The 27,896-nt window shown below is 40.5% G+C and overlaps 4 protein-coding genes across 6 annotated transcripts; 1 reads left to right on the forward strand and 3 right to left on the reverse strand.

Annotated features, from left to right (window-relative positions):
- Positions 1–11,238: 11,238 nt before the first annotated feature.
- On the forward strand, positions 11,239–18,081 carry RB195_011271 (uncharacterized protein; the record flags this gene model as incomplete). Its single annotated transcript, XM_064192616.1, has 4 exons — positions 11,239–11,289; positions 14,448–14,508; positions 17,862–17,946; positions 18,009–18,081. The coding sequence occupies 4 exons, from the start codon at positions 11,239–11,241 to the stop codon at positions 18,079–18,081; spliced, it is 270 nt and encodes an 89-aa protein (XP_064050199.1).
- A 6,500-nt stretch (positions 18,082–24,581) lies between these two features.
- RB195_011272 (uncharacterized protein) lies at positions 24,582–24,806 on the reverse strand (the record flags this gene model as incomplete). The annotated part of the gene is made up of 1 exon (XM_064192617.1): positions 24,582–24,806. The coding sequence occupies one exon, from the start codon at positions 24,804–24,806 to the stop codon at positions 24,582–24,584; it is 225 nt and encodes a 74-aa protein (XP_064050200.1).
- Positions 24,807–24,909: 103 nt separating this feature from the next.
- On the reverse strand, positions 24,910–25,398 carry RB195_011273 (uncharacterized protein; the record flags this gene model as incomplete). Its single annotated transcript, XM_064192618.1, has 1 exon — positions 24,910–25,398. The coding sequence occupies one exon, from the start codon at positions 25,396–25,398 to the stop codon at positions 24,910–24,912; it is 489 nt and encodes a 162-aa protein (XP_064050201.1).
- A 65-nt stretch (positions 25,399–25,463) lies between these two features.
- On the reverse strand, positions 25,464–27,048 carry RB195_011274 (uncharacterized protein; the record flags this gene model as incomplete). Of its 3 annotated transcripts, XM_064192621.1 has the most annotated exons (4): positions 25,464–26,156; positions 26,205–26,376; positions 26,427–26,796; positions 26,976–27,048. In XM_064192621.1, the coding sequence occupies 4 exons, from the start codon at positions 27,046–27,048 to the stop codon at positions 25,464–25,466; spliced, it is 1,308 nt and encodes a 435-aa protein (XP_064050202.1). The 3 variants fall into 3 exon arrangements, with proteins under 3 accessions (XP_064050202.1, XP_064050203.1, XP_064050204.1); XM_064192620.1 differs by lacking the exons at positions 25,464–26,156; positions 26,976–27,048 and having other exon boundaries at positions 26,166–26,376; positions 26,427–26,632; XM_064192619.1 differs by lacking the exons at positions 26,205–26,376; positions 26,427–26,796; positions 26,976–27,048 and having other exon boundaries at positions 25,464–25,958.
- Positions 27,049–27,896: the final 848 nt, after the last annotated feature.

Here is a 27,896-nt window from a genome sequence, read left to right on the forward strand (position 1 = left end):
CAAGGATGATGTTATGCAGAGTAGCGTTTAAAGTCTTGGTTTCGTGTAACCATATCCAAAATGACGAATCGTGTAGAGTGCCAAGCCTGGCAGTGATCCAAGAAAAAAGGAATGCTGTTGACTTCTTCGTAGATGCACGCACTCAAATGAGCGGGTCAGGAACGCCGTAGAAAACTCGAACCCTGACCAACTTTTCAGAAACAGTATGTCATAATGGAACGCAATAGGTAACCTTACGTGGAACTCGCAGAAGAGTTCCCTCCAAGTCAAAGAAGGGAAAGTCGGACGCGTTCTGATTCTCCGAATACGTCTCGATCGGGAGCCGTGCGTGCATTAATGCCATAATTGACGATGAAGCCAGGACACATCTGGACACCAGACAACGTTTCCCAGTGGTGCACGAGATAACGTATCGGGATATCGATGGGCGTGAAATCGTGAGAATGGATACGAGAAATCTACTCCATCTACGTTGCTCTGGATCTATGTTCCTTTGAACACGGAAAAGCAGAAAAGTTCAATAAAGCTGCAACAAAAACTAGAAAAGATTATGTTACTACGAAGCAGAAAAATTCTCTTATGTTCCATTCACATTGAACGAAAGGAACACATCAGAATCCTACAGGTGTGAATATCCTGGAAATCAAGATGCTGAACATCCTTGCTTCAGACTTGCTTAGGAAAAGGAAACGAACAACTCGAGGAATATGCAAGAGTATCGTTGAGGCCGTGAAAGAGATCAGAAGTACACAGCTCTTCCTCCAACATCTTTAATGGCATCGTATTACTGCTATGGATTATGTTTCGCAAGCAGAAGTAAATCCGTTCAGCATTATCGAACATCTCATCACGTGGAATAATATTGGTGGAACTTTACATGTGAGCAAAATAGGATTCTCGGACTTCTTCTCAGCTTCAGCGATGACCGACACCACTGCATTTGGCAGGAAAAGTAGAGCTGGATGAAAAGAACGAATAAAGATGATGGTGTTATAGATAAACATTGACCAAAAGCCGTAAGCAACTGAGTCCTAAGAACTGTGAAACTCACAAAAGAACTACCTATCTTGAAAATAGATTTTTCAAGCCGGTTCATAGGAAATTTGTTGCTTTTCCCACCCCTCAGCTGAACAGAATCCACTGGACACCACCTACACGCAACATGGACAGGAATGGAGACGTTATTGATTTGATCACCGTGACAAATCGAAGATTAGAAGGAGAACAAGTCGTATTTCGCTACTTTTTGCTACCAATCCTATGCGTGGGAAACTGTAACACTATTTTTCGCATCAACGAGAGGATAGAAGAGTGCTTGTGAGTTCTGGCGAGTAACGGAAATTTGATACGGAGATGAGTGGATTTGATTCGCCTGTCGTGCGAATCGAACCTGGGACCCTTGCCGGGCCGTAAACGTAGCTATACCACCCCGGCTCGACCTTCTTCATTCTTCCTTATTTTTGCTGAATGGGATTTTGGCTGGAAATAATATTTTGAATTTCTCACTTCTCGTATTATCTCTGATTGGTTATGAGATAACTAATACGAGGCAGTACAAGGCAAAATGCATTAAGTACTGCGTCAAGTAGCGAAAAGGTGAAATTAATGAAACTGATGGATAAGCGATGACTAGAATCCTTCAAAAATATCTCAAGATCCTCCCAAGTAATTTATGTGAAGGACGAAGAATGGTTGGTCAAAGGATATGAACTCAATCAAGCGTTTTCGAGCCGCAACCGACGCTGAATCGACCAAATTTCCCATTTGTTGTCAAAGAGCAGCGTCAATTGCTCCGCCGCATCTTTATCAACAACAAAAGTTACCCGCTGAGAATAGCTCTATGGAAATTTTGTGAGGTAGAGCTAGGAAAATATAGACGGAGAGTCATTGTTCATCCATGAAAAGCGGCAGAATGACTACCGTCAATGATTCTGCAAAAGCCAAGAAGCAACGCTAAAGAGGTGGATCCATAAACAAATAATAGGTAAAATCGTAAGGTTGTCGAACTTTTGAAGATTATGGAAGAATTGGGGGCTTAGGTTATTTAGGGTTGTACACGATAGTGCATTATAATTGAATTCCTCTCAAAATCTATTCACATGTACATATTTATAAAATCAACTGACCTGGTGGGGAGTTTTCACTGAAAATGTTTGTGCTCATTTCATTTAAAAAGTATTTTTCATCAATTTAACGCACCATTTCGTCCAATAATGGCTGCGTCCAGAAAACTTATCAAAACAAGACCTAAATCTATGTCATATCTGTATCACCAAGAGGAAAAAAATTGTTTTCTTTTGTGGGATTTGTGGGATTAAATGAGAAATGTACAATTTTGTGGGATTGATTGAGGAATGTACATTTCTAACTGAGTTTTTCTCGACAGATTTAGTAAGGTACAGGTGTTGAAGGAGAAGAATGCGAAGAGAGCAAATATTGAAAGTTCTGCTTAGCTCGAAACAACTCGTCCTCGTCAATTACAAAAATAAGACGTCTGTCTTATTAGTTCCATACAGTTACGGACTATAGATGTGTATGCACTTAAGTGTCTCCTCAGAAGCATTTAGTGGAGAAGGAATGTTCCTGGAGAAGACTCCTTTAGGTCTGGCTCTGAGATGATTCTATAAGTTTGTGCCCAATCTTCAAAGATAGCATTAAAAACTGCAAGTCATAGTTAAATTTCGGTTTTTTTTTGAATACAGTGAAAAATTATAGTGCCCTGTACCACTTTATTGCCAAGTAACCTTCAAGTAAGTGAATTTTTTTAGGGATTTTTTTCCCAAATGGAAAACGAAAGAGTGCATTCGCGGCATGGAATGTGCTATGGACGAGTTTCGGAAATGCGAGAGTGCTGGAACTCCACAAAAAAACATTTCGGGCGTTTATGTGGATCGCGTTCCTCCCTTCCGGGCAGTTACAAAGTGGTCTGGCAGATTTCGAAATGGATCGTCCACTTTGGAAGATCAGCTCTATCCTGGACGGCGTTCTGACATTGATGACGATATTGTGAGTGTCTCAGCGGAAGAAAACCACAAGAAAACCTGATTACAACTGTATACTTGATTGATAAAACTATATTTTACAAAATTTCATCCGCTTAAGTTCATCTTTGAATCGGGCACGAACTTATGCGATCGGAAAGCTACGGAAACAATAGCTGGACATGGGACCAACAAAAATCCTTGCATCACTTGTCTTCTATTCTTTCCGCTATTTTTTTTATTTCTAATATTTTTTATTTTTTTATTTTTTATTTTCATTTGTTTTTACTTCTTTATTTTTTCCACTACCTTTTCATATTCGCAAAATTCTCTTTAACATTAATCTCCGAAATTCTACAGAATGTGGTTATCAGGAACCTTATAACCCAAAGTAAATATCTTACTAAAACTAAAAAGGAGGATCCTAACTGCTGTACGGACGGTTCCTACACTTTTTTTCGAGAAAAAAAGAGATCTAGACAAAAAAAAACTGGTCTGAAAAATTATTATAGAATTTCTGAAACTCAGATAACATCTCAAAATGATTAGCATTGAAGACCACTCTGAAAATCTTCGAAATGCCTCGAAAGCAATCATTTTGTGGAAAAAGCAGAGATCCCATATTGGGTATAGAAGCAAAGAAAAAAGAGGAATAACAAGAAATCTGTAAACAAGAAAATTTGCTCGTGATAGAGCTTATCACTAGAGGAAGACGTGTGTTTTTTTTTTTGCAAGGAAGTAACTACGAGAATAAACATCCGTATTTGCGCCTCCGCATAGGTCTTGGAGAGAATTAATCAGTAAATACAGAAAAACAGCTTGTCATCCTTGTTATTCTGCACGAATGCTGTTTAACGAGGTATCGCTACAAAGTATTGTAAACTATTACAAACAACGAAGAAAGGAGAGGATAACAAAACGTAGTATGTTTTCTTTTGTAAAATTACAAAAAAAAACAAACCATGTAAAATAACAATGTGCTCATTTCTGTCTATTTAAATTTCATTGACAAAAAAACTCAGTACGCAAACTGTTCCAGCCTTTGTTCCACGTTTATTTTTATTAGAGGAGGACGCAACTGAAATTCTGATTCTCCTAGATTGACAGATCCGAATTTAGCACTCAAGTGACTTAAAGGCATCACCAGACGAATCTGGGGTACGGATTTCAGGTGGACAATGCTTTTGCGAGGAGGGTGATTCCCGGAAGATGCGGCGGGTGCACAAGGCTGGCGCGCTCCAGTCGAACTCGCTCTGGAAAATAGCGCCCCGCAACGCTCGAAGCTGCATCCTCAGTGCTGTTTTTACGGCAATTAGGAAGGAATCGACGGATTCACCCTCCTCCCCATAATCTACGATCCCGTAGGCGTAACCCACCTGAAACCCGCACCACCACAGATTCGTGGGGTGATGCCTTTAACTCCACATAGAGCTTTACAGTGATTATGTGTTGAAAAGGACGAGCGTAGCAGAAACGGTGAGAAGTTCCGCTGTGACTGCACGATCGATAGCTGGTTCGAAACCGCCCTTGTGCCAACCAGACCTTCTATCTTTCTAGAGTCGGTAACTTGGTGCCAGCTCTGTCTTGGAGGACCATGACACTGATTTGATGAGCCCGTCAGCATCGTCAAATAATTGCAAAGCTGCTCACACGTTTTCGGACCTCAAACTATTCTGAATTCAAGTGAAGGACACCTAGGCGCACCCCCTAGGGTGCAATCAACACCGTACACCATATCTTTCATATGTGGAGAAAATAACAATCTTTTGAAGGAAGCAATCAAGACCACATATCTAGTAGAAGGATTAGGGTGGATTTTCCTGCTTTTTTGTTATCTTCCGAATGTTCTATAAACAGATGTAATGTTTTTGTGTTCGAACGTTTCTAGGCTTTTTCGTATTTTACGCGTCTGATATCCCCTGAAAACTTGCTCAAAATGACTGACACGTTCTATATCTTAAGCCGAACACAAACATAAAACCATAAAAACGAAATGCACCGAATTAATGCCGGTGCCTCTAGAGAATTACATCAGAGTAGCAACCAAATCCAATGGAAAATTTGTGGTTGCCCTGTCCTTCCAGGAAAACTCGAAGTATTAGTACACAATGGAGCGCTCAAATAAAAATGATTGAGTAGTAGAATTTGCAGAGAGATCAACATTTTTCATAATGTTAGCCTTTACCCATTTTGTATATCTAGTTAGTTTAGTTGATCTCAGTAATAAGTAAAGTCCCTTAGGTCCCTGGATAATGTACAGCAAATTCGTATTCCGCCTTCAATAACCACCAGAATGTGAAACAGTCGAATGAATCGAGTTTGTTTGGGAAAAAAATCCAAGCTAGCGCTTTATATGATCCTGCTCATGAAAGAAAATTGAAATTGAAATTGTAAGAAAAAAAGAAAACATGAAAGAGAAACGAATAAATAAAAATAAAAAAATGTAATAAGCAAAAGCAAGTAAATAAAACGTTAGATTTGAGGGAAAACTCGCTTTTTTTCAAAAAATATTTATTTTTTTCTACTAAAAAAAGTGGGAACGATGAGTTCTGTCGTTACTCGAAAGTATTGCAAACAGTCTGAAGACGATCCTTTTAGCTTCTACCAAGTGAATGTGGAATCAGTGATTTGAAACATGTTGTACTGTCCATCTATACATTATCGTAGATCTTCTGTGACTCAACACATTAACTTCATGGAGTTTATTTATAATGGGGGGGGAGGGTTCACTAAAGGACATAGTAGCGAAGGTTAATCGGCATTTTCAAAAAGAGACTACATTTAAATTAGTCGACTAAGTTAACTGATTAATTAATTAATTAACTTTGTGTTCTATATTTCTTGAACATGAAAGACTTTCGTGAAAAAAGGCAAAAAAAAAGACTGAACAGAAGCATTTAATTTCTTTCTTTCTTCACACCCAACGAGAAAATTGAGAGGTTAGAAATTTGTGCATTTGAAAAGCAGCATTCTACCTAATCCACACTTTCTCTAAACGAAATTTCACGCCTCATCGTTCTTGTCGACCATCGAATTTACAGGACTTCCATCTTTTTTCCGATAATTAGCTTTGCTTTGATTTTTTCGAGCAGGAGCATGCTTACATAAATTAGCACACTTTTATTGTACTCGTTTATCGTCATCTATTACATTTTTAATTCAACCCATATTTCTTATATATTGTATATTTACTGTATTGTTTTTCACTTCGTGTGTATTTTGTCACAGATTTATTTAGAGATTCAATTTATTAGATAAACTTTAATAACGCTTAGTCGAAATGCAGTTCTTTTAAAGAAGGCAAAGTGGCTTATCTAAACAGTATAATGTACAACAGTAACAGTAATATGTGCTACTGTAAAGTGTCTGTCCTATTTCGAAAAAGAAAATGCTCAAAAAAAGATACGAAAATCCATGCAAAGATCGGATCTGATGTTGTCAGAGATGATGCTCAACAGGATCGAACTCCGATTCTTTTACGGTCTTCTCGGTCTCGTAATAATATGAAAAATTGAGGATTAATAACTAGAGACAAACTGAATTGCTTTGAAAGATAATGAAAGCAAAAAACCGGGAATACGGTAGCCTTGTTGCCACGCTATAAAAGAACATTTATATTATCCTTACCGATTAGTTAGGAAAAAGATTTTGATGAATTTGAAATTTTCAAGAATTGTGTTGAATAGGAGAATACGAATAACAAATGAGTGTATTTTGTCACAGTGTTACATGAAAATGGATATGAAATTGTGAGGAAAATGTGCAGCTAATGATGAGTTGTTATTTGCAAAATCAATTCTCAAGTGGATTTCATTCCAAAAATCGAAAGGGAAAAACAATGGAAACCGTGCATGCAGGGAAACACATGTATGTAGGCCCAGGGTAAGTAAATTTTCTTAGAATTTTTCGACTACACATGTATCCACTCATTCGTATTTCTGTGTGATAAATATTTCTTACCCGACTGATATTGCTACATGACAAGGTTATTCTTTTTTACTTACGTTGTGCTTATTTTAATCTATTCACATCATATATTTTAATTTTTATTATCTTTTCTCACGTATTAGTTTTTTCATTTTTATTTCATTATTGTTATCCATATTATTCATTTGTTTATTTACCTATGTAATCCTTCTTTGTTGTAAGAACAAATTTACCTAACCAGATTCATTTCATTTCAATTTTGTTTCTTTTACCACTTAGAGGAAATCGCTCATTTTTTAATTTTTTAGGATTAGCGTTCATCTGTTACTCGATCAGAGGTAGCTGTGGGGAAAAAATCCATTTCATACTGTTTTTGAAGATAATATTTCGTGTTTTCCAATTTTTGAAATTTTTCGAAGATTTGAAATCCAGAAAAAAAACAGAAACCAGTTAACAGATCATAACATAGCATGTATTAAATGTGTGAATAGCACCAGTTTTGACCTGCTGAGACAAATTTTTCCCCTTGTAAACAGAAAAACATAGAATGAGAACGAATCCGAAACGTTCTTCAAATCAATGATGGAATAATTCCCTAACTCGTGCAGTTCTCTTGAAAATTGGCCCTCGCAAAATTTGCTGTCTCACAGGATGTGACACGATGTGATTTTGACCAAGTTTCTGTTTGCAAGCATTAAATGCCATCACGAAAATACGAAAAATTCACCAAATTATCGGAGCATGGCGGGCGGGGAATACTGTAAGTTGATAAGTTGACACTGGTTGCCAGTAGAGTTCTGCTTACCGTACCATAGTCACAACCGTTGTGCCAAATCTGAGGTCAATCAAGGTAACGATGAACTTTGAAAACCTTCTGAAACTGCGCTGGCATGGGGGTACGGTATGGAATGCGCAACAAATATTGGGACCGACCTAAAAAGATGACTGACGTTAGTGGAATTTTCTAGCAATGGCAGTGTCGATTCCGCGTCAATCTTTGAAGAAAAAAAACTGCTGTTTGAGTCGACAACAGCGTCATAATTGATGGTCCACAAACTTCAGAAAAAAAATCTGTTTAAAATAACGACCAGATTTTACAAATTTGAAAGGCTTCCCAAATGTAGTAGCATATTAAAAAGCCAAAATAAAAATGAAAATCCATTCATTACGTTTGTGTACTATCGGGTCACATTGGAAAAAAAGATGTATATGAACAGCTGAACAAATTACAACAATCAAAATTGCCCAGAAGGAAGAGGAAAGGGAAAAGGAGTTCACTCGTCACCTTTACCCTCCCTTCCAGGAACTGGAACTCGTGAAGTGCATTGGATCTAATATGTCTTATCGTATTGTTAGGACTTAACTTCTTACCATATTGCTCTTAATATAAAGGAGAAAATGGTGAGAAGAAAGATTATTGCCAAGATATGAGGAGAATCCACAAGAAACCATACCCAGAAGAATGTGTCAGGACCCTTTCTAAATGAATAACTTCGTAATTCTTTCTTTCCGTTTTTTTTAAGTGCAGCGCGAGAAGAATCACGCACAGACGTCTGGCGTTGTTATTTTAAGCTCTAAAGATGAATTTGAAGAGGAAATGAACTGGAAACAAAGGATATGAACTGGCGAACAGACCAGACCTCACATACGCTCAGCAACAAGTGACAGATGGATTTCAACAGATGTGTTGTAGAAATGCAGAAGTGAATAACAAAGTGAGAAAAATAGAACAGGCGAGTATTGCTTGGGAAGATAAATTTTACCAGAAAAAAAACTTTACTGGAAAAAAAGAACACGCTAAAAAATCACGAGATTGCGTTGAATCGCCATCGAGTTGAACTGACACATTTTCAGTCCACAAGGACAAAAAATCATAATATGTAAGCACAAAAAATCAGTTATAGCCGTGAACGAAGATGCCGGTGGTGTTTTAGACCCCAATGGAGGGGTGGGAAAAAGTGCGGAGCCATCAAAATCCTTTTTCTTCCTTACGTTTCCCTCCCGCACACTGTAAAAGGTTATCTGCATACCAACCAGTACGAGGTATCGAACTGGGATAAGATGGGAAGATGCCTAATACTTGTTTGCGGTCTAGATGTTGTAATGAAACCAGTATAATGAGGAAATACTCTTATTCACCCTCACATTGTGCGGTGCACAGCATACAGCAAACCCTTAAAGACGTCACATTACCTGATCCGAACATAATTCCGTTCGCTAGTGGAACAGAAGGTGCGCTCTTACCAAAAATTCACTATCCTTACGCCTATCCGAGCTACATATCTCGCAATCGTATAGCGAGGCCCAATAGACATAACTATCGACACGTTCCATGAAAACAAGCATTTCCTGGATGAGCTGTTAGTGTACCCGGCCGAGCATATTCACGCCTGTCAGTCAATCCGTGAACACACACACCCTCCGGAAAACAAACCAAACACCTTCATTATGCGGAGAGAGTGGGAGAGGATATGTCTCGAATTACTTCATGAAGGACATGATATCGGATCGGCTGACAGCCTCTCTTCAAAACAAAATGTGTGAGGAAGTGTGAAAAAGAACAGAGCGATTAAAATCATAATAATTAGCAAGCCTAGAAAGGGCAACGAAGAATAATTGCATACAGACTTTTCTAACCATAGGTAATTATTCTTTGTAGTCGCTGTTCAGCATAGTGACACTTTTAGGGGCTGGAGATTAATAATTTTAATAATTTTCACCTAATAATACCATCCTAAATGTTATGAGAGATGAATCACCGGGAAAAATGAAGAAAGACGAGAAAACAAGGAAGAAGAATCTTCGATTAACCGCATCTGCGCACCGCATACTGCATCTGCACCTCTCCACAACCTAACAAAAGAACTGAAGACATGCGACTTATTTTTAACACCTTTTTTTTTACAAATTTTCTCATGACGTACATATTAATAATTACAACTGCTCTTAAATCAACTACGTAGTTGCGTAGGCTAAAAGGAAAATCCGAAGAAGAATTATTGTCAACTCGAAGATATTAAAATATGTAAATAGATTATATTAAGTATTTTTATTACAAATTATTTATTATTTTATTATCTATACACATTATTATTTATTACTTTATTATTTTTATTACTACTACTATCAAATACTGTACAGATATACACAGTATCAAATAAATAGAGGCAATGAACAAAATCCAAAGCAACGAAAGTAAATCAGGAGAAGTTTCTGAAACGAAATAATATTTTTGCTAAACGTACATCAAATTTGTCAATTGTAAATTCGTTTGGTACGTATTAAATTATTTCCCAGCTGATAGAGAACATAACAAATATGTAGATGAATTGGCTCCGAATGACTGATCCGTTCATTTGTTAGAACCCCGTCATTTTTCAAAGTAGGACCAAAAATCTGATATATGAGCGGAGAGCACAATATGTAAGGTAGAGTTCATCATCATTAATCGTGTCCAGGATGAATACTCCCGCAGAGACTACGGTAAATCCGGAAATTTCTGCGCTTATTTGAACATAAAATCCTCGCGTATACAATTTTTTCGTCTAAAAATCTGACTAGAAACTAACTAGTGAAAAGAGATTAGCCTACTAGATTAGTAGAAAAAAAAACTGAACAAAAAATAACTGCCACTGGTAAATAGTCATGGATATTGCAGACCTAGGGAAGGCTAAATCAGTTTTTGTTAGCATTCCAGGAAAACATGTCGGATCTGTAACACCATTATCGTCAAACTGCGAAATGCATTAGATACGGGACCGTTTCGCCCCGATTTCTTATATGCTGTATTGAACTGAAAAAGCAATGACGTGAATCCAGAGAAAACAAAAACGTCAGTCAACATATAATGCAGAAATTACCGATAAATCCCAGAAACGAGCATAGTTTCTGGAGCAGGCTAATTGCAAGCAGCTGGTGCGACTATATATTACATTATATCGTTATGTAGACGAGCCAATGTGTACCAGGGCTCGAAAAAACCGAAGCAACGTTGGAAATTGTAGATATGTATTTCCAGAGTAAACTCATTATTGCTGGAGAATGATTAATGAAGAATCTTATATGAGAGAAATGCTTCTAGGAAAAACAATCCTTGCATTGGAGATTAATTATGAAAGTATTCCAATTTTCTGCAGAAAAATATCTAACCACAGAGAATTCGTTCCAATTTTCTCCAGGGAACTATCAAACGGCATAAAATTGATTTCAATTCCCCCAGAGCAATATCTCCTGGTTTCTTCAAAATCTGCAACGGAATCTTACGAACATATCTGCCGACAAGAAAAAAAAAAGAATCATATCTCGAGGAAATGTCAACTTTTTCACTACAATGTTGGTAAAGGATGTTTTATTCGACGAGAAGAAGCAACAAAAGAAAAGAGTGAGTCTTTTTCGCAATGTAAATCTCAGTAATTTCTTTAAAACGTTTTCTGTTAATAATTAAAGAAAAAACAGATTTATTTTTTCCTTATATTCTTCTAAGCGCCATTAATGTTGAATAAACTTCTATTTTCTTCTTTATAACCCATCCACTATTTAACAAAAAGGATTTGTCCAAGGCTAGGATAACATCAAATCTCTCCTAAATCTGCTGAATGTCAAGATAGTGAGCAGTTATGAAGACAGCAAGTTGTTTTCAGCCAATCAGAAATTTTAAAAAAAGTTTCAATCGGCCTTTTTTTTGAAACGCTGAGCGTTCTAAAATGGTGCCCGATCAGAACTTTTTAATATATGCATATTTCTGCACATATTTCAAAATACATTCATAAATATTATTTATTGACTATACCTGACGTGTACAAGATTATCTTTAGTGGTATGGTCATGATAAACTTAAAAATATGATGCTTAGGTTTGATTTATGCGGTATGACGTGAGAGGTTGCGTGCAGAGCAAAGACGATGGTAAGGGTACTATAGTAGCTCAGACAATGTCTAGTTTCAGGAGACAAGGAAGCAGTTAAGGGCATCACTCCACGAATCTGAGGTGGTGCGGATTTCAGGAGTATTCTTATAAGGGGTAGTAGATTATGGAGAGGAGGATGATTCCGTCCATTTCTTCCTAATTGCCGTAAAAATCGGCCCTGAAAATGCGGCGCCGCACATGCCTGGCGCGCCCCAGTCGAACCCCCTGTAGAAAATAGTGCGCCAGAACGCCTGAAGCCGTATCTTCCGGGCCGTTTTTTACGGCAGTTAGGAAGAAATGGACGAAATCATCCTCCTCTCCATAATCTACTATCCCTTATAAGAATACTCCTGAAATCCGTACTACCTCAGATTCGTGAAGTGATGTCTTTAAACAGCAGGCTCTCCCGTGGAGATTTCTACTGTAGACCCGACAGAACTGCAGTAGAGTACAGAACAAGATTGATTTTGTTTCTGCATTTATTTCACCTACATTTTTGATGTAGTTGAGTTATAAACGTTATGGTAAGCATATGGACTACAACCCACCGTAATCCAAATGGACCATGCGGTCTTTGTCTTTCTCGAGAGTTTAGATGAGCAACTACCTGGATCCTCCCAACTCACAGTGAAGGACTTGAGAAACGGCAAATTCGCATAGTTTCGATAATGAGAAATGTCACTTGGGATCGTCCGATGAGGAGCAAGGCTTTAAATTCTACAACACAAAGGTGAAATGCTGGGTTTTTTCGACTGCTTCACATTCTGGACAACTCTTTTCATCCTGACCAGTTGCGTTTACACCCAGTGTAAAATGCAAAGATTAAAAATTCAGAAATAACAGTACAGCTCTTCAAAGTTTTTTTAAAGTAATTGATAACCACATTTGCGGATATTAAAAGGGATATTAAAGGGTTAATTGTGATATAAACTTTAAATTATCAAAAAATAAAACAAAAAATGAGGAAAAGTACGGACTAACGACAATATTTCACACAACAGCACTCCCGATACTTCACAAAACGTGCACAACTAAGACGTTCTCGATAGTCATAGGTTTAGAGCAAGGTCATTAATATTTCAAGCGCACATCCTGCGAATATTAATTGCAACCAAGTGAACTCTCTAATTTCGAACATTCAACTCATTCAAAACAAAGCCTCCATTGGCAATAGACTTTCATTCCCTACAGGAATTGTCTGAGAAAGTAGAAAAGTCAAAACATTGGAAGGAGCATATACTTGAAATGTCGATTTATTCGAGAAATACTACAAATTACTAGAAATAAGATTTATGGGTGAAAACAGCGTATCATAAAATTTATTCGATGTTTGGTTCTCTCGTGGACAATATAGAGCTCGAGGTGTAGATTATGAGTATAAGGGCGGCGATGAATTTTCTCTAATCGTCCTTTAAAAAAAACTGCGTGAAAACCTCTTTACTTCCTGCGAGGAACGCACCACCTATGGGTGCCTTCGGTTCCTTCAGCAGCATATTCATATTCATACTGACTAGATCTCAATGGCTTTCGACCGCTCGCTCGCGGACGCGGTGTGTGCGCGGAGCGGCGCGTTCTAACGTGCGTAGTACGAAGTGGGCCGTTTCTCACGCCGTTTTTCAGGGCGATTAGAAGGAATCCAGCATGCGCACTCTTACCCTCGTAATCTATACCTCAAACTCTGAATTATCCATGAAAGAACTTCAAAAATTTCATAATACGCTGCATTTAAAGGCATCACTTCACGAATCTACGAGGTGGTACGGATTTCAGGTGGAGAATTCATATACGGCATAGTAAATTATGGCGAGGAGAGTGATTCCGTCCATTCCTTCCTAATTACCGCGAAGACGGACCGGAAGATACGGCCTCAGGCGTTCTGGTGCACTTTTTTCTACAAGGAGTTCGACTGGAGGGCGCCAGCCCTGTGCGGCGCCGCATCTTCCGGGTCGTTTTTTACGGAAATTAGGAAGAAATGGACGGAATCTCCCTCCTCTCCATAATCCACTACCCCTTATAAGAATACTCCACCTGAAATCTGCACCACCTCTGATTCGTGGGGTGATGCCTTTAGACCAACGCAAAGCTGCCGAAAACCAAAAAGAATGTTTGGTAGTGATTACTGAGTTGGTTTGGAATTAGTCCTCCAAGTATCTTATCTACAGCTTGGATTTATTTCGTATTCGGAGCACAACCGCGCAAGTGCGTTCACTCTTCAAATGGGCCAGGTACAGGTAGGAGAGAATATGTACCAAGCGGAGAACGAGCGTGCCGCAGACGCGTCGCTCTCCTTCCGTTGGGCACATTTGACGTCAACTTTTTTGTTAACAATTACATGCATCGATACTTCACGCTTCATGCGAAGGTACCACCGTTTCTGGCTCCAACAGGATCAGCGAAAGAAGAAGTTGATTATTCCATGTGATCCCTCTCGCAATTGAAAAATTACTGCATGAAGCTGAACAGAATAGTATATTAACATCGTCGGTGAAAAAAAAACAAGAGCGGCGTCTCAAAACACGTGCAGTCGCATGTTATTGTTTATAAGTCCCATATAAATTTAGAAATCCTTCTCATAAACGAGATTTTCCAGTTAATCTCTGGTCAAAAAGGCTGTTTCATCCTTTAACTTTACAGGAAACACAACCAGTTATTCCAGAGTTAATGCCTGGTGACTTACGGAAGCTAAATGGACAAGGTAGGTCAAGTGGAAAATCGCCCAAAGACTTAGCGTAAGCAGCTTTCAACGAGCAGCTGATCTGAACAAATAGAAACTGAGGGAGAAAACAGCAATGCCTCCAGGAGTGGACTTTTCGCTAGCCTGATTTCACAGAACCAAGCTAAAACAGCGAGACATTCGCTAAGCAAGTTTCCCTCTGCGACTATCCACCGCAAACAGCCAGTTTCAACAGGAAAAGTTCATTACAGTCGGAAAAACAAATTTGTGGAATGTGAAGGCAACATCCGAATTCAAAAACATAGGCAACAGATGTGCCTGAGTTTTAAGCATGAGCAGGCGGATACGAAGAGCGATGGGCTTTTTCGAATGCCTAAAGATTGCTGATTTCACCATAGGGAATTGGCGCTGGTCAAAGATGAATCGGCTTCTTTCGGAGGATGGACATTCGTACTGGCTTTCATCTCTGACAGCAAATAATGACCAACGAGTGAACTGTATAGGTCTACCGGAAAGTTCTGTTCGTTTTTGAAATGGAACGAAATACGAATTTTTTTCTTTCTGTCAATGAACTTTATCGAATAATATAATTGCCATTATTATTGATGACCTGTTGCCAACGTGAGAGCAACTTGTGTTTCCCATTTTTGGAAAATGCTTCATTTTTTGATGCGAAAAATTGAACTGGTGCTTGTTTGACATCTCCATTTTCAAATTTTTGCCATTTAAAAAACTTTGTAAAATCAAGAACAGGTAATAGTCCGAGGGTGATAAATATGGGGAATAAGGTGGATACGGCAAAATTTCCCAGCCTAGTTCTGAAAATTTTTGACGAGTCTCCAAAGCAGCATGTGGGCTGGCACAATCATGATGCAGTATGATGTTCTTTCTATTGAACATCGCCTACCTCTTTTCTTAGACTGCCGTCTTTACCAGTTGTTATCCAGTTGCCGGCAATACTTATCCGAATTGAACTTTTCGTTGGTTTTAAAAGCTCATAATGTATTGGTCCTCGAATGTCCCACCATAGAAATACATAACATTCTCCTATTCAGAGTCAAATTTGGTTTAGAGGTGGAAGTGCTATCAGGAAGCTATCCTATCAGAAACTTTACCTTCACCAAACACTTTCAATAAATTTCTACATGCTTCTGTAGCATTTCTTCCTTGTTGAAATTTGTATCAAGTGCCGTAAATGAACTTTATCATAGTAGCCATGGGTACACTATCGTTTCACACTTGAGACCAGCGTGAATCAACTGTATTTTATTTAATTTGCTCCGTCAATATGTATACATTAGGCGATAAAGATAGAACAGCCCAACACCAGTCCTCCCGACGATGCAACTTATTACACGAACAATTCTGTCTTCGTCGTCTAACATCCACTACACAGCTTCAATGAACAGGAGACGCTCGCTGCACCTCCTGCAAAGCAGCAGACGCGTTATGGACCCCAATCGTTGTACAATCCGTCGTAATAAGTTACGTCGTTGGAGCAATGGTGCAACCAAAGTTGTTTCACACTTGTTTTTTTTTTTTGGGTTACTATGAGGCAGCGAAAGTGATCGCTTTCATAGTCATAGCGAGTGAATACAGTTAGACTACGCTTTCGCGATAAAATGATAAAGTGGATACAGTGTCTGGCGTTAATCAATTCGTATGGGATTCACTTCAGTTCAGAATCGTTTGAGGTTTACGAACGTGTAACTGGGCTATTCATTGAATTACGGGGCCTAGGCGATGTGTCAGGTCAGTGTTTTCATCCTCCCAGACCAAGTTATCGACCCACGGAGAGATGAAAGGCTTGGTGAACACTGGGGGGGTTCGAACCTCCGATGGATCGTGTAGACAGCGACTACACGACTCTTACCGACTGCGCTACACCCAATACGCTATCTTCGGTGGATGGAGTAAAAGACTCAGATGTGGATGGAGTAAAAGACTCAGATGATGTGGATTGGGGATGAACCAGATCTAAAGGAGAATGATAGAAGGGAGCAGCACAGAAAAGAGTTGTTTCACATTTTAGGTTACAAATGATACCCCAGCAGAGGGTCAGTTATTTTTGCATCCCCAATAATAGGACTCAGATATCCTCGTGAACTTCACAAACATTTTACTATGTCATTGTTACAAACACTAAGAAGATCTTGCCGAGAACTGCAGTTAAAAGCCTGAGAAAGTGGAAAGAGTGACAGAAAAGGTGTACAAGGTGAATTTTTCAGAAATCTTTTTGAATAACCTACTAAAATGTTGACAAACTTGTCAAGAAGTCAAAAATACACTCCACTTTACCTGAAAGCAGCGTTGAGCAAAATTTTCGATGTTAAGTATTTCTTTAACGAATTCATTCCGAAGTTCCCGCTTTAGTAACAGTGAAACCTTCTCTCGGTTTTATATTTTTTTAAAAATTAACTTTTTCAGTCAAAATCTTCGCGAAAAGACCGCGGAAATTTCCAAGCATTACAGCAAAAACGCGGAAAATCCCCTACAAATCCAGAAATCAGCTGCAAGAGAAGCATCAAAACGATTAATTTACCCGATGAAGCACCACCGTACAGGAGTGGCAATTAGATGAATGAGTGAACCTTTGCAAACCCGCCATAAAAGTAGGTGTATTCCTTTCTTTTTCTTCAGCACCGACATCAGAACAATCGATCCGGAACAACTTAGTCTTTGTGCTGGAGGAAGCGAGTAAACACGTAAACATACGTGGATTCAAGTCCAAAATCATTACAAAGAGCTGAAGCCGTTGAAAATCGCTCAATTAACTTAATAAGCAGATTCAACTCAAAATCGAAACATGATGATTGATAATTTATGAACCTCACCCCTGGAACAACTTGGTGTGGACCTGGGAAAAAGCGTATTAGGACGTAATAGCGTTTGAACAGATTTCTGGATATTTTCGATATCCAATTATCCGAAAATTCGGATTCCCGAGGAAGAAGGTGCCGAAGTCTATTTGAAAATTCGAACATGATCTTCGAATAAACACGAACGCTCCTATCTATTCGAGGATCATGTTTCATCCGGTTAATTGAACGCACATTCGGAAATCCGATCTGGTGTAAAATACTGGCATATCGGCACGGTTTCCAAGAAAAAAAAACTACTATGCTGGCTGCTTGTGCTGGATGCATGCACGCTATAGCAATTGAAAATGTGCACTAATTCTCAAGCTACAATTATGGATAGCAATGAAAAGGTAATCCAATAAAAACAGTGCTTTCATCCGAGAAGAGTCCATTTATAGTGTTAAAGGCTTCAACAATTATGCGAAAAGTACAAACTTATTTGTAGAACGATCTTAAATGCAGTGCCAAGGAAAATTTCCATTGCATTTGTTGCATTCTCTTCACAAGATTCAGAAGTAAGATTCAAGACTTCCAAATATCACAACGAAATGCAGAACATCGACTACAGATCCAAGAATGGAAAGGATCACAAGCACCGGTAGGTCTACGTATTGAGAAAGCTTTTTGTAACCATAAGTTTGACGAAATGAAACCTTTTAGGGCAGTTTTCATTATTCATGCGGCTGCAAAGGGTGCTTCAGTTCTCGGTGCTTGGTCAGTTTCATGTGGTTGAGTTGGTTCCAACAAATTCTTTACTACTTATTTGATTCCTGGATGCTTAGGGAATGTTTTGTTTTTTTGCTACAATGCTTGCAAAATATGCTAAGAATGCTACCTACTAAGGCCCACGAATCTGAGGTGGTACGGATTTCAAGTGGAGTATTCTTATACGGGATAGTAGATTAAGGAGAGGGGGGTGATTCCGTCCATTTCTTCCTAATTGCCGTAAAAAAAAACGGTCCGGAAGATGCGGCGAAAAAATTGTAGAAAATTGTGCGCCGGAACGCCCGAATCCGTATCTTCCGGGCCGTTTTTTGCGACAATTAGGCAGAAATGGACGGGATCACCTCCTCCTCATAATCTACTTTCCCGTACACGAATACTCCAGCTGAAATCCGTACCACCTCAGATTCGCGGGGTGATGCCTTTAAAGGAATGAACCCCTCCCCCCATCGGAATTTAGGCCCCCTTAGGTTCATTCAAGATCCTTCCGTTTTCTCGTGGTAGCCAGCTGGAAAAGAGTATGTACGCCTTCTAAGAATGTGAAAGAAGACGTCGACCCACATTTTCCCAGTCGTAAAGGTTGAAGGGTCAATTTATATAGAGTCCTCGCGTTTGTGGCCCAAAAACCGAACAAGTTTAACAGAAAGCAGTAGTTCAGAGAACGGGAGCTGCACAACATATGGAATTAAACTGAAAGCTGAACTTTTTAAAGTTACATATTTGACTGGAAAAAAAATGATAAACGTTTCCAGATGTTTGTGGGCCTCACGTTTTGGATGGACCTCGACTATGATTCAAGTAAACAGGTACATATATATTTTTGCTAGGAATCTAGTGATAGTTGAATCACTAATGAATGCACCTCGTGTGAAAAATTTAGCGATGAGACTAAACGAAGATTGCATGAAGGTGAATACTTTATGACTGCTGCATGCTAAAATACTCTTATCATATAGTGGACCTTATTTTGAGCTTATGAATCTCATTTTGAATTATAGTAGCTTTTTATGCGGCTTCGAAGCCCTGCAGCACGATTGTTTGGAACAGATATTAGCCGCCTACTGGGTCCTGACTCCAAGGGAACATCCAGTGAGGCAACGTCGAGTTTGATCAGTTGATTTTCGAGATGAGTTGGCAATCGCTGCTAAGAATGCCGAAATGGAAAAAGGATATGAAGACGGAGACAGAAAGGCATTAGAAGCAAAGTTATCTTCTGGGAGTAAATTCTTAAGGATCTTAGACAGCGCATACTTTTTGACACTCTTTTTTTTAGGAAATAAAAATGAGTTTCTCTCAGGCTTCCCCATAATAAAAAAAAAGTAAAAATAAAAACTTTTTCATACAATATATAATACATCCGTTCTCCGAATAACTCCGTGAGCTAAGTTGGAGGCTGTCTGGTGAATATCGGTATTGAGGCATTCAAAAATGCGAAAATTCACTTTGATGTGACCCTAACAGTCTATTGTAGAGATTTTTAGCTTGTAGCGATATTAACAAATATTTATATTACCGTATTTTGTACGAAGAAAATTACTAAAGAGCTCATTCTTAAGAAAAAGAAAGTTTGCACATAAATAAATGAGCTGTGGAAAAGTCAAAAAGTTATTGTTTCAGAAAAAAAAGCTTTCTTTCTATTGTCGTTGCTACCGCTGACTATAATAGGACTATAATACTATACCATAGTACCGAGAACGGCGGAAAATAATAATAATTGAAATACGCATCCTCCTTCTTTTCATGATTTGGATGATTAAGTTTTTTCCATTAAAGCTTGTGTTGGGCTTCAAATAAACTACAACGGTCTATTTAAGCTCTAAAAGGAAGGTTTTTTCCATAATTCCTTCCTGTTTCACGGCGAAATTATCCGCAGAATACGCCAACGGTTTGATGGGCGGTTGAGCGCAAGTAATTTGCGAAAATTGGCAAGTCCGGCCGTTTTCAAGGATCAAGTGGAATCGAGCGGATTTTGAAAACGAAGTTATTAGGTTGCACAGATACCGCTTACAAAAGTTATTTCAAAGATTCGTTCTGCTTCTCCCTATGATTCCTAAATCCACTGAGATCAACCCGTCAAGAAAAGCACTTTGGAAAAAAAGCTATGTAGTAGATGCAAGAGAATTTGGCTAAAAATTCATCTGTAAGACTCCAAATTAAAATAACCAGCAAAGAGTTTAATATAGTAGAAAGATTTACAACAGGGTGACCGCGATGTGTACTCGATTGAAAGAGGACAGAGGAAACAGGGAGTGTGTGAAAAGCAAAAGAAAGGCACACGCACTGCAGCAGACATCTGTAAGGTATCCTGATCCTTTTCTTTAATTCTTGAAATTAAATAACATGCTTCTGACTACTAGTTTTTTTTTAACGAAAAGCTGTGAGCTCTCAACAGCAGAAAATCATTCGATCACATTCTGAAAAATTCCCCAAAAATGGAGATATATAGACATTTGTACGTAATCATGAACGGATAACTAATAACCGGTAACTATGGGATATCACTAAATTTTGGCAGGTGCAAAATAATTTGGTATTTTTAGATCAAGCGCATTGGTTCGTGAATCTCACGAATTACAATTTATGCGCAAAGGAGTTCTGAACAGAAGCGCAACAGATTCTTTCCTTGAAAATTCGATGAGGTGCGAGAATTCCCAGAAGATGAAATGACTCATAACGTTGATATTACTGTATCGTATGTGGGGAAGCGCATTGGTGGGGCGGGCACAAGCAAATGACGCATTGCGAGGGAAAAAAACATCCGTGGAAGAAATGTGCACAGAGAACAGATGTTTTCTGATGTAATTTAATAAGAAATTCATTCGTTCGAAGTTTTCTCATGCGCTAGAAATACCGGCTTTCTCAGCCGAATAGATATTCTGTTTCAGTTTCTTGTGTCATAGCCATCCGACAGAGAAAGTTGCAACCACGTGAACGGAACAAAACTGAAGGATAATTGGTGCAGCGCAATAAAAACGCGAAAGCGCAAAAGAATTGCAAACACACTCCACGCGTTTCATGTTGGGGATCTCCAAAAAAAGGAATTTTAGTGGAGCCCCGTGAGACTCTGCGACTAGCGCTCACTTTTTATGGACGTCTCGGAACTTCTAAAAGGCTAGAAAAACCTGAAGCGAAGGTTTATGGCACTCAGCATCAATAAAAATGGTAAAAAAAAAATTAGAAAAAATCACTCTGTAATCCAGAAGAAGGTGTGTGAGGAATGTGGGGAGCTTCTGGTGTTTATTTGAGATATAGTCGAAGCGTCCTGCAGCTTGGTGTATTTGCGTAAGCGGATGCGTTCGAAGCACCGCGGTGGAGCTCGCGACTGGGATAAAAATGAGTCCATGCTAGTTTCATCCTGCCTGGAGCGATGACTGGATCTAGTGTGTTTAACTCCTAGACTTCAACCACCGCGCCGCTTACGCAACTGCAGCGGGCCTCAAACCGTTCTGACCCGACTATATCAGTTGTGTTGGGAACGTTGGACGACAGGAAGAAGCTTGCGTTCTATCGCGTAGCAGGTTACATCGTTGGGCCCACCGATGCGCCCAATGTTGTTTCTCACGCTCTGTTTCTGGACTGCTAGACGGAATTGAGCGCGATCAGCGTGATGTTGGAAAGATCCCAGCACAGTCAGTTCCGTGTTATGAAAAGAAATGTGCGATTCTCATGTATAATATTCAATGCCCCTTGCTTAGAAGATGTTCTTCTGATGGAGCAAGCTCACGTCAAGATTGTAGAACATCGATGATACCCTTCGAAAATTCTAACTGATGCATAATTCCCTGTGATTTTAGCTGAGATTTTTTAGACGAGAGATAATGATGATAAGAGAGATAACGACAACCGACAGAGCAATAATTACGGCTGCGAAGTGTGTGCCTACTTGTGCCTATGCCATTTTTGGGATGGGGTACTTCTATTCGAATGGGGATGAATGGCCGTAACACGACGACTTAAAGAACGAAAATTATAGCGAAGAACAAAACTGCTATGCACACCTATGGAAACATTCTAGAAAATAATTTGAGGAGTGAAGGTGGGTGTAGCGCAGTCGGTAACAGGTATTGCTGTGACTGCACGATCGATCGTTGGTTCGAAACCCCGATTGTGCCAACCAACACTTTCATCATTCCGAGGTCGACAAACTGGCACCAGACATTTCTGTGAGAATAAAAAAAAAGTGAATTGACATATCGGCTAAGCTAAGCCACCGTAAGTCATTTTAAGGCTTTTGCGTTCATAAACTTTGAACGAATTCTAAACTGAAGTCAACCGCTTAGGTGCATCCTCATAGGGATTGATCAACGCCGTGCACTTTATCCTTTTTGATTTTGCAATGTCCTTCAATCGACGAGGTAAGTACGGTCAGGTCAAAACGACATGAAGCACGACGCAGTTGCGTAAGCGGTTGCTTTCGAAGCAGCGCGGTGGAGACAGCGGTTGGAATCGAGATGGGACCATCGCGAACGGCAGCAATGAGCGGTGGTAGCAAAGGTCCTCACTTGATCCCAACCGCTGCGCTTCGCCGCACCGCTTCGCGCGCAACCGCTTACGCAACTGCACCGCGGCTACATGTTTTGACTCTAGCGGACGATTGCCACAACGTGTGCAACCCACTTCCCAGGCACTTCAGATTCTGAAGGAATGGAACAAAATGAGCATTAGAGGAAAGAGACGAAGGAATCACCATTGGATTTAACTTAATAATTGAGTATCATTGTAATCTTACGTAATGGTATTTTTCAGTGCCTGGAAAATTTTTCAACTATTCTGAAATCAGTGCTCATGCTATTTGTATTTCAATACCAACACAGCCATCTATAAAATTCAACATTCCCACGAATCTATATGCAATAAAAATGAGTTTTTAGTAGTGAGACCCTTGCGGATTCCCGTAAGGACGAACGGAATGAAGAAAAATTGGGTGTGGGATCCTCACACATTGCTGTAACACATCGCAATCATATTCACCAAAGTTTGATGAGAGCTCTATAGTTAGAAACGCTGTGAAATAATGTTGAACGCAGTGAACATCCACAATTCTCAGACCACAAATCATTCGGGAAATCACTTTTCCACGGGAAACACATGTGTTTTCGTAAAAGAAAGAAATTACAATGAAGGGACTGATGTGTACAGTTTTGCTGCTTTATTTGCGTAGTATGGTATATCTTTAACTTGACTTTAAAAAGTCGGGGAACTTTCCAAGCACTGATTGAATACATGGTTAAAAAAACACTCTTTTTGCATAAATCTTAGTCAAAATTCATTAGTTGCCAATTACAAAAGAGGAACAACCCATAAAATTCAATAAACTTCATTTTTTTTCTTTTTTTTTCTTCTATAAAGCTCTCAGTATGAGGTGTAGGGTATCGAGTTGGGCACGAAATGTGGCGCAGATCACCGCTATCGACAAATCTCTATAGGCTTGCTATCAGCCGACGACCACCACGGTATGTTCCCGGTGTTCCCGGATGACGTATAGAAGCGATCGCTCGCAGAAACCGCACCGTGGAAGGAGTCTTCAAGAGATACTCGAACTTCGTCGCGGGACTTTAGGATAAGGACTACGAGTGGTTCTCGAGCATAATGCGGTCATGTATTGCGAAAGCGATTTGTGCAACTTGCCCTGAGCAAAACCCCTGTGGGTTCAGGAGAGGGGGAGATCCTGACCTGCTTCCCGCAGAAGACTATCATTATTTTTTGCGGCACACATAACGCCTGCGTATGAACTGTCACCTCTTCCTTAATTTAAATCACTCCACGCATTTGTTCCCAACATTCCATGCAGGAAGTTCTTATTGTAAGAAATATGACTTCTTATCTTATTCAATAATTTTTCTTGTTTTCTTCACAGTCCAGTGATGAAGCAAACAGGCTCATGCGCCGAAATTCTTCCTTTTTAAGGTTAATATAGAGCTTTTGTAAAATCTAGCAAGATTTAGATATGAATCACAGTAGACTGCATAAATGGTATTTACGAGCGAGCTTTGCTTAATATCTTTTAAATGAAAGGAGGAAGTTTTATGAAATTTTACAAAGGTTACATACAGTCCCCATTATTGTCAATGACCGATTAGGTAGTCACTGAACACCACGAATAGCTGTGCTGCATTGCGTCTTCGATTGCACTATTGAACTTACTTTCGAACTGAAACCAGACAGCATGTGCGGTACAAAGTAATGCGTTCTTAAGAGGTCCGAAGCAGTTGCAGCTTCTCTACGAATATCTCCTAAACTCTCTCTCTCTCGGCCACTTCGGAAGAATAGTTCATCAAAAAGTAAACTTTCAAAAACTATGACTTACTTGACTTAATCGTCGGGCTGATGTCATCGCCTGACCCGCATCTTCGCCGAGGTGTGCCGCCCTTGAACACAGCTCTGCCCAACCTTCTCGATCTTCTGCGAGGACTTGCACAGAATCAATCTATTCGTCGTTATTCCATATTCTGCGAAACTTCACGTCTCGCCTGAACTGCCTATCCACGCTGAGTGTCCTCAGGTCCTCTTTCACCACCTCAGTCCAGAACTTCCGTTTTCGGCTTTCACCACCTCAGTCCAGAACTTCCGTTTTCGGCCAGGTGGCTTCTTCCAGCTCGAACCCGACGAACTCCTCAGAACTCGTTGAACAGGGCGATCTGCCGGTCTCCTTAATATATGACCAAAGAAGCGAAGACGATTTACTTTAGCCACTTTCGATGGCGGTGCAAGATGTTGATGTTTTCCACGTGTCATCCGCCGGTATACCACATCAATTTCTGCGTAAAGATCTTCATTGTGACATACGCTAGGCCAAAAGTAGCCAAATAGCCGTCTAAGTAGCTTTCGTTCCGTGCAGTCAAGCCTCTCCATAACCGTTGATGGTGCTGCCCAAGTCTCCGATCCGTACATCATGATGGGGCGAATTGCGGATAGGTATACTCGCAGCTTGACTTCGTTGGTGATGGGTCGACCACAGGCATTTCATTAAGGAGTTAAATGCAGAAGTGGCCTTAGCGCATCTTTGCTGAACATCTCTCTCGTAGCTGCCATTGTTCTTCAGCGTACAGCCCAGGTAACAGAACTCATCGACGAGTTCTATCGGTTGTCCGTCCACCCTGATTCCCGTTTGAGGTCTCGAAGAGATCCACATCTGCTTGCATTTATCAGGGCGTAGACGTAGTCCATAGGCTGCAGCCAGCTTCGATACAAGGTTGACAACATGTTGAAGTTTCGTACTGCTTTCCGCGAATATAACAACATCGTCGGCGTACTCGAGGTCAGTCAAGGGGCACTCTGATGGTGCTAAGACAATGTTGGCAGGACACTGATCTACTGTTCTTCGCATAATGTCGTCGATTGCGAAATTGAACAGGAAAGGTCCTGCCACTGCCTCTTGTCTTACTCCAGTTATCACTTCAAATTGTACATCCGTATTGGTATTGTACATCCGGCTGGTGTTCGAACTGCAGCAGTTGCTCGTTGATTCATGTCATCAAGCAAGCGAACGAATTTTCTTGGTACTCCGTCGGCGCGGAGCGCGTTGAGAAGACAACCTCGGTGAGGAGAGTCGAACGCGGCTTCAAAGTCAAGAAACGCTAGTTGCATTGGCTTCGAATACCGCTGCCAGATTTCGATCACTCTCCTGACGATGAACACCTGGTCAATCGTAGATCGGCCAGGACGAAAGCCAGCTTGCTCGTCGCGCGTTGTTTCTTCGCGATGTTTAATGAGTCGGTCCAGGATAATGCGCTCCAATACTTTGTACATAACACGCAGCAAAGAGATTCCTCGATAATTCCTGGGGTCCGTGACGGATAACTTCTTGTGGAGGGGAATTATGATAGCGTGTCTCCACGAATCAGGTATCCTTTCGTTTATCCATATTGAACGGATGATCTTTGTCATCTCACGGATCCCAGACGGAGGAAGATATTTTAGCATTTCTGCGCTAATCCCGTCGTCTCCACCAGATTTTCCATTCTTTATTTTTTGAATACAGACTAGAACCTCCGACTTAGTCGGTGGCTCCTCGTTAACCGCATATGTCGGCCTATGAACGTGCTCGAGTTCAGGAGCTGACGGTGCTTGCCGGCTCAGCAAGGTCTTGAAGCGTTATCTCCAAATTGGAAGGGCTGCTTCACCGACAGCCACTCCATTGGCAGTGTTGAGGACAGAAGAACATCTTTTCATTTTGCCGCTATACTGTTTTAGCAAAGCATAAGCTTTCCGCGGGTTCTTATCCTCCCACGCCTTTTCAAACTCCATCGCTCTTGACGTCCACTTGTTATCGCGGTCTTGTTGCAGTTGACGATGCAGCTTCCTTCTAAGACGCTTTTCCTGGTTGAAGTCACCAGTACTGCGCGCGACACATACAGAATTGTAGTGGATTTTGTTTCCGCAGATGCAAGAGCAAACTTCTTCCGCGGCAATAGAACCGGGAGCGTTTCCCTTGCAGCGTCCTGGATGCACTTTGTGAAGGAATCCGCATCGCTAAGCTTTTTCCTTGTCCGTACTCCAACATGAATAGACACATGTTGGCGGAATTTTGTTCCGCATTCATCGTCTTTCAGACCTACCATGTCGATTTTCGGTTGAAGAGGAACTCCTCGGTTTCTCTTGTGGAACCGTATCTTGAAGCTGAGAAGAACTGGACGGTGATCAGAGTCGAACGCGACGTCCCAAACAGCTCTAGATTTTCGGATATCTGACTGAGGAATGTTCCTCGCCAGAACATCGAGTCGAGCTGAAGCTTAAGAGTCCTTATCTTCCGCCTGCGCTGCTCTCTGCGCTGCTCTCCACAGAGATATCGCAGAAGTCTGGATAGGGCGGCTTGTTGGAGTTCACTCGATAATGTTCGGCAGTTCAGCGTGACGAAACGAATGGTTGTTACCAAAGATTCCATGCCCCCTTCAGGCAGTTCACCTTTCACGTTATGGGTTTTGGCGATGTGCCGGGCGACAGCACCTTTTTGCAATGTATGGGAAGCTTTCGCCATATAACAGTGCAGGTTATATAGCTCGTACGTTCCCAATGCGTACACTCGAACGCCTGATTGCGTTTAGTTAAAGCAGGGCCACCACGTGCACGTGGTATCAGACTCGTATACGCGGCCCTCTTTCAAAAACTATAGTTGGGTAAAAACGACATGATGAGGGTGCAGTTGCGTAAGCGGATGTGCTCAAAGCAGCGCGGTGGAGACTCCGGCTGGAATCGAGGAGGGACCATCGCGAACCGCAGCAGTGAACAGTGGTAGGGGGGTTCTCACCCGATGCTAACCGCTGCGCTTCACCGCACGGCGCAACCGCTCACGCAACTGCGCCGTGCTTCCCGTCGTTTTGGCTCTACTATATGTACTCTCCGTCCGTCGTAAGTAATTGTTTCAACGTGTATTTCATCGGCATCCATTTTGAAGCATCGAAAAAATGGTGACTCATAAGAGTTAAGAGTATGTGTTATCAATAACCTGTCATCTAATACTTTTTATTTCATACTAACTTTTTTGTTCCTAATTACCACTGGTTCACTCTAATAAATTGCACGGACGGGTGTAGCGCAGTCGCTAAGAGATTCCGCTGTGGCTGCACGACCGATTGGTGGTTCGAAACCCCCCCTAGTGCCATCCAAGCCTTTCATCGTTTCGAACTCAACAAATTGGTACAAGCCTTGTACATCCTTTATCACTTAAGCAATTGCCCAGCCGTAACCATTTATATGTTTGAGCACAAATGAAGTGTACTGAGAAAGCAGTGTACGGCAGCTGTAGAGAGCCTCGGCAGGCACGTTACGTCCTAAGCAGAACTCTCCTCGTTCTGCCTGTCTCCATCCGCACTTCGTTGAGACGAC

The sequence above is a fragment of the Necator americanus genome, chromosome III (assembly GCF_031761385.1).
Source record: "Necator americanus strain Aroian chromosome III, whole genome shotgun sequence".
Lineage (NCBI taxonomy): Eukaryota > Metazoa > Nematoda > Chromadorea > Rhabditida > Ancylostomatidae > Necator > Necator americanus.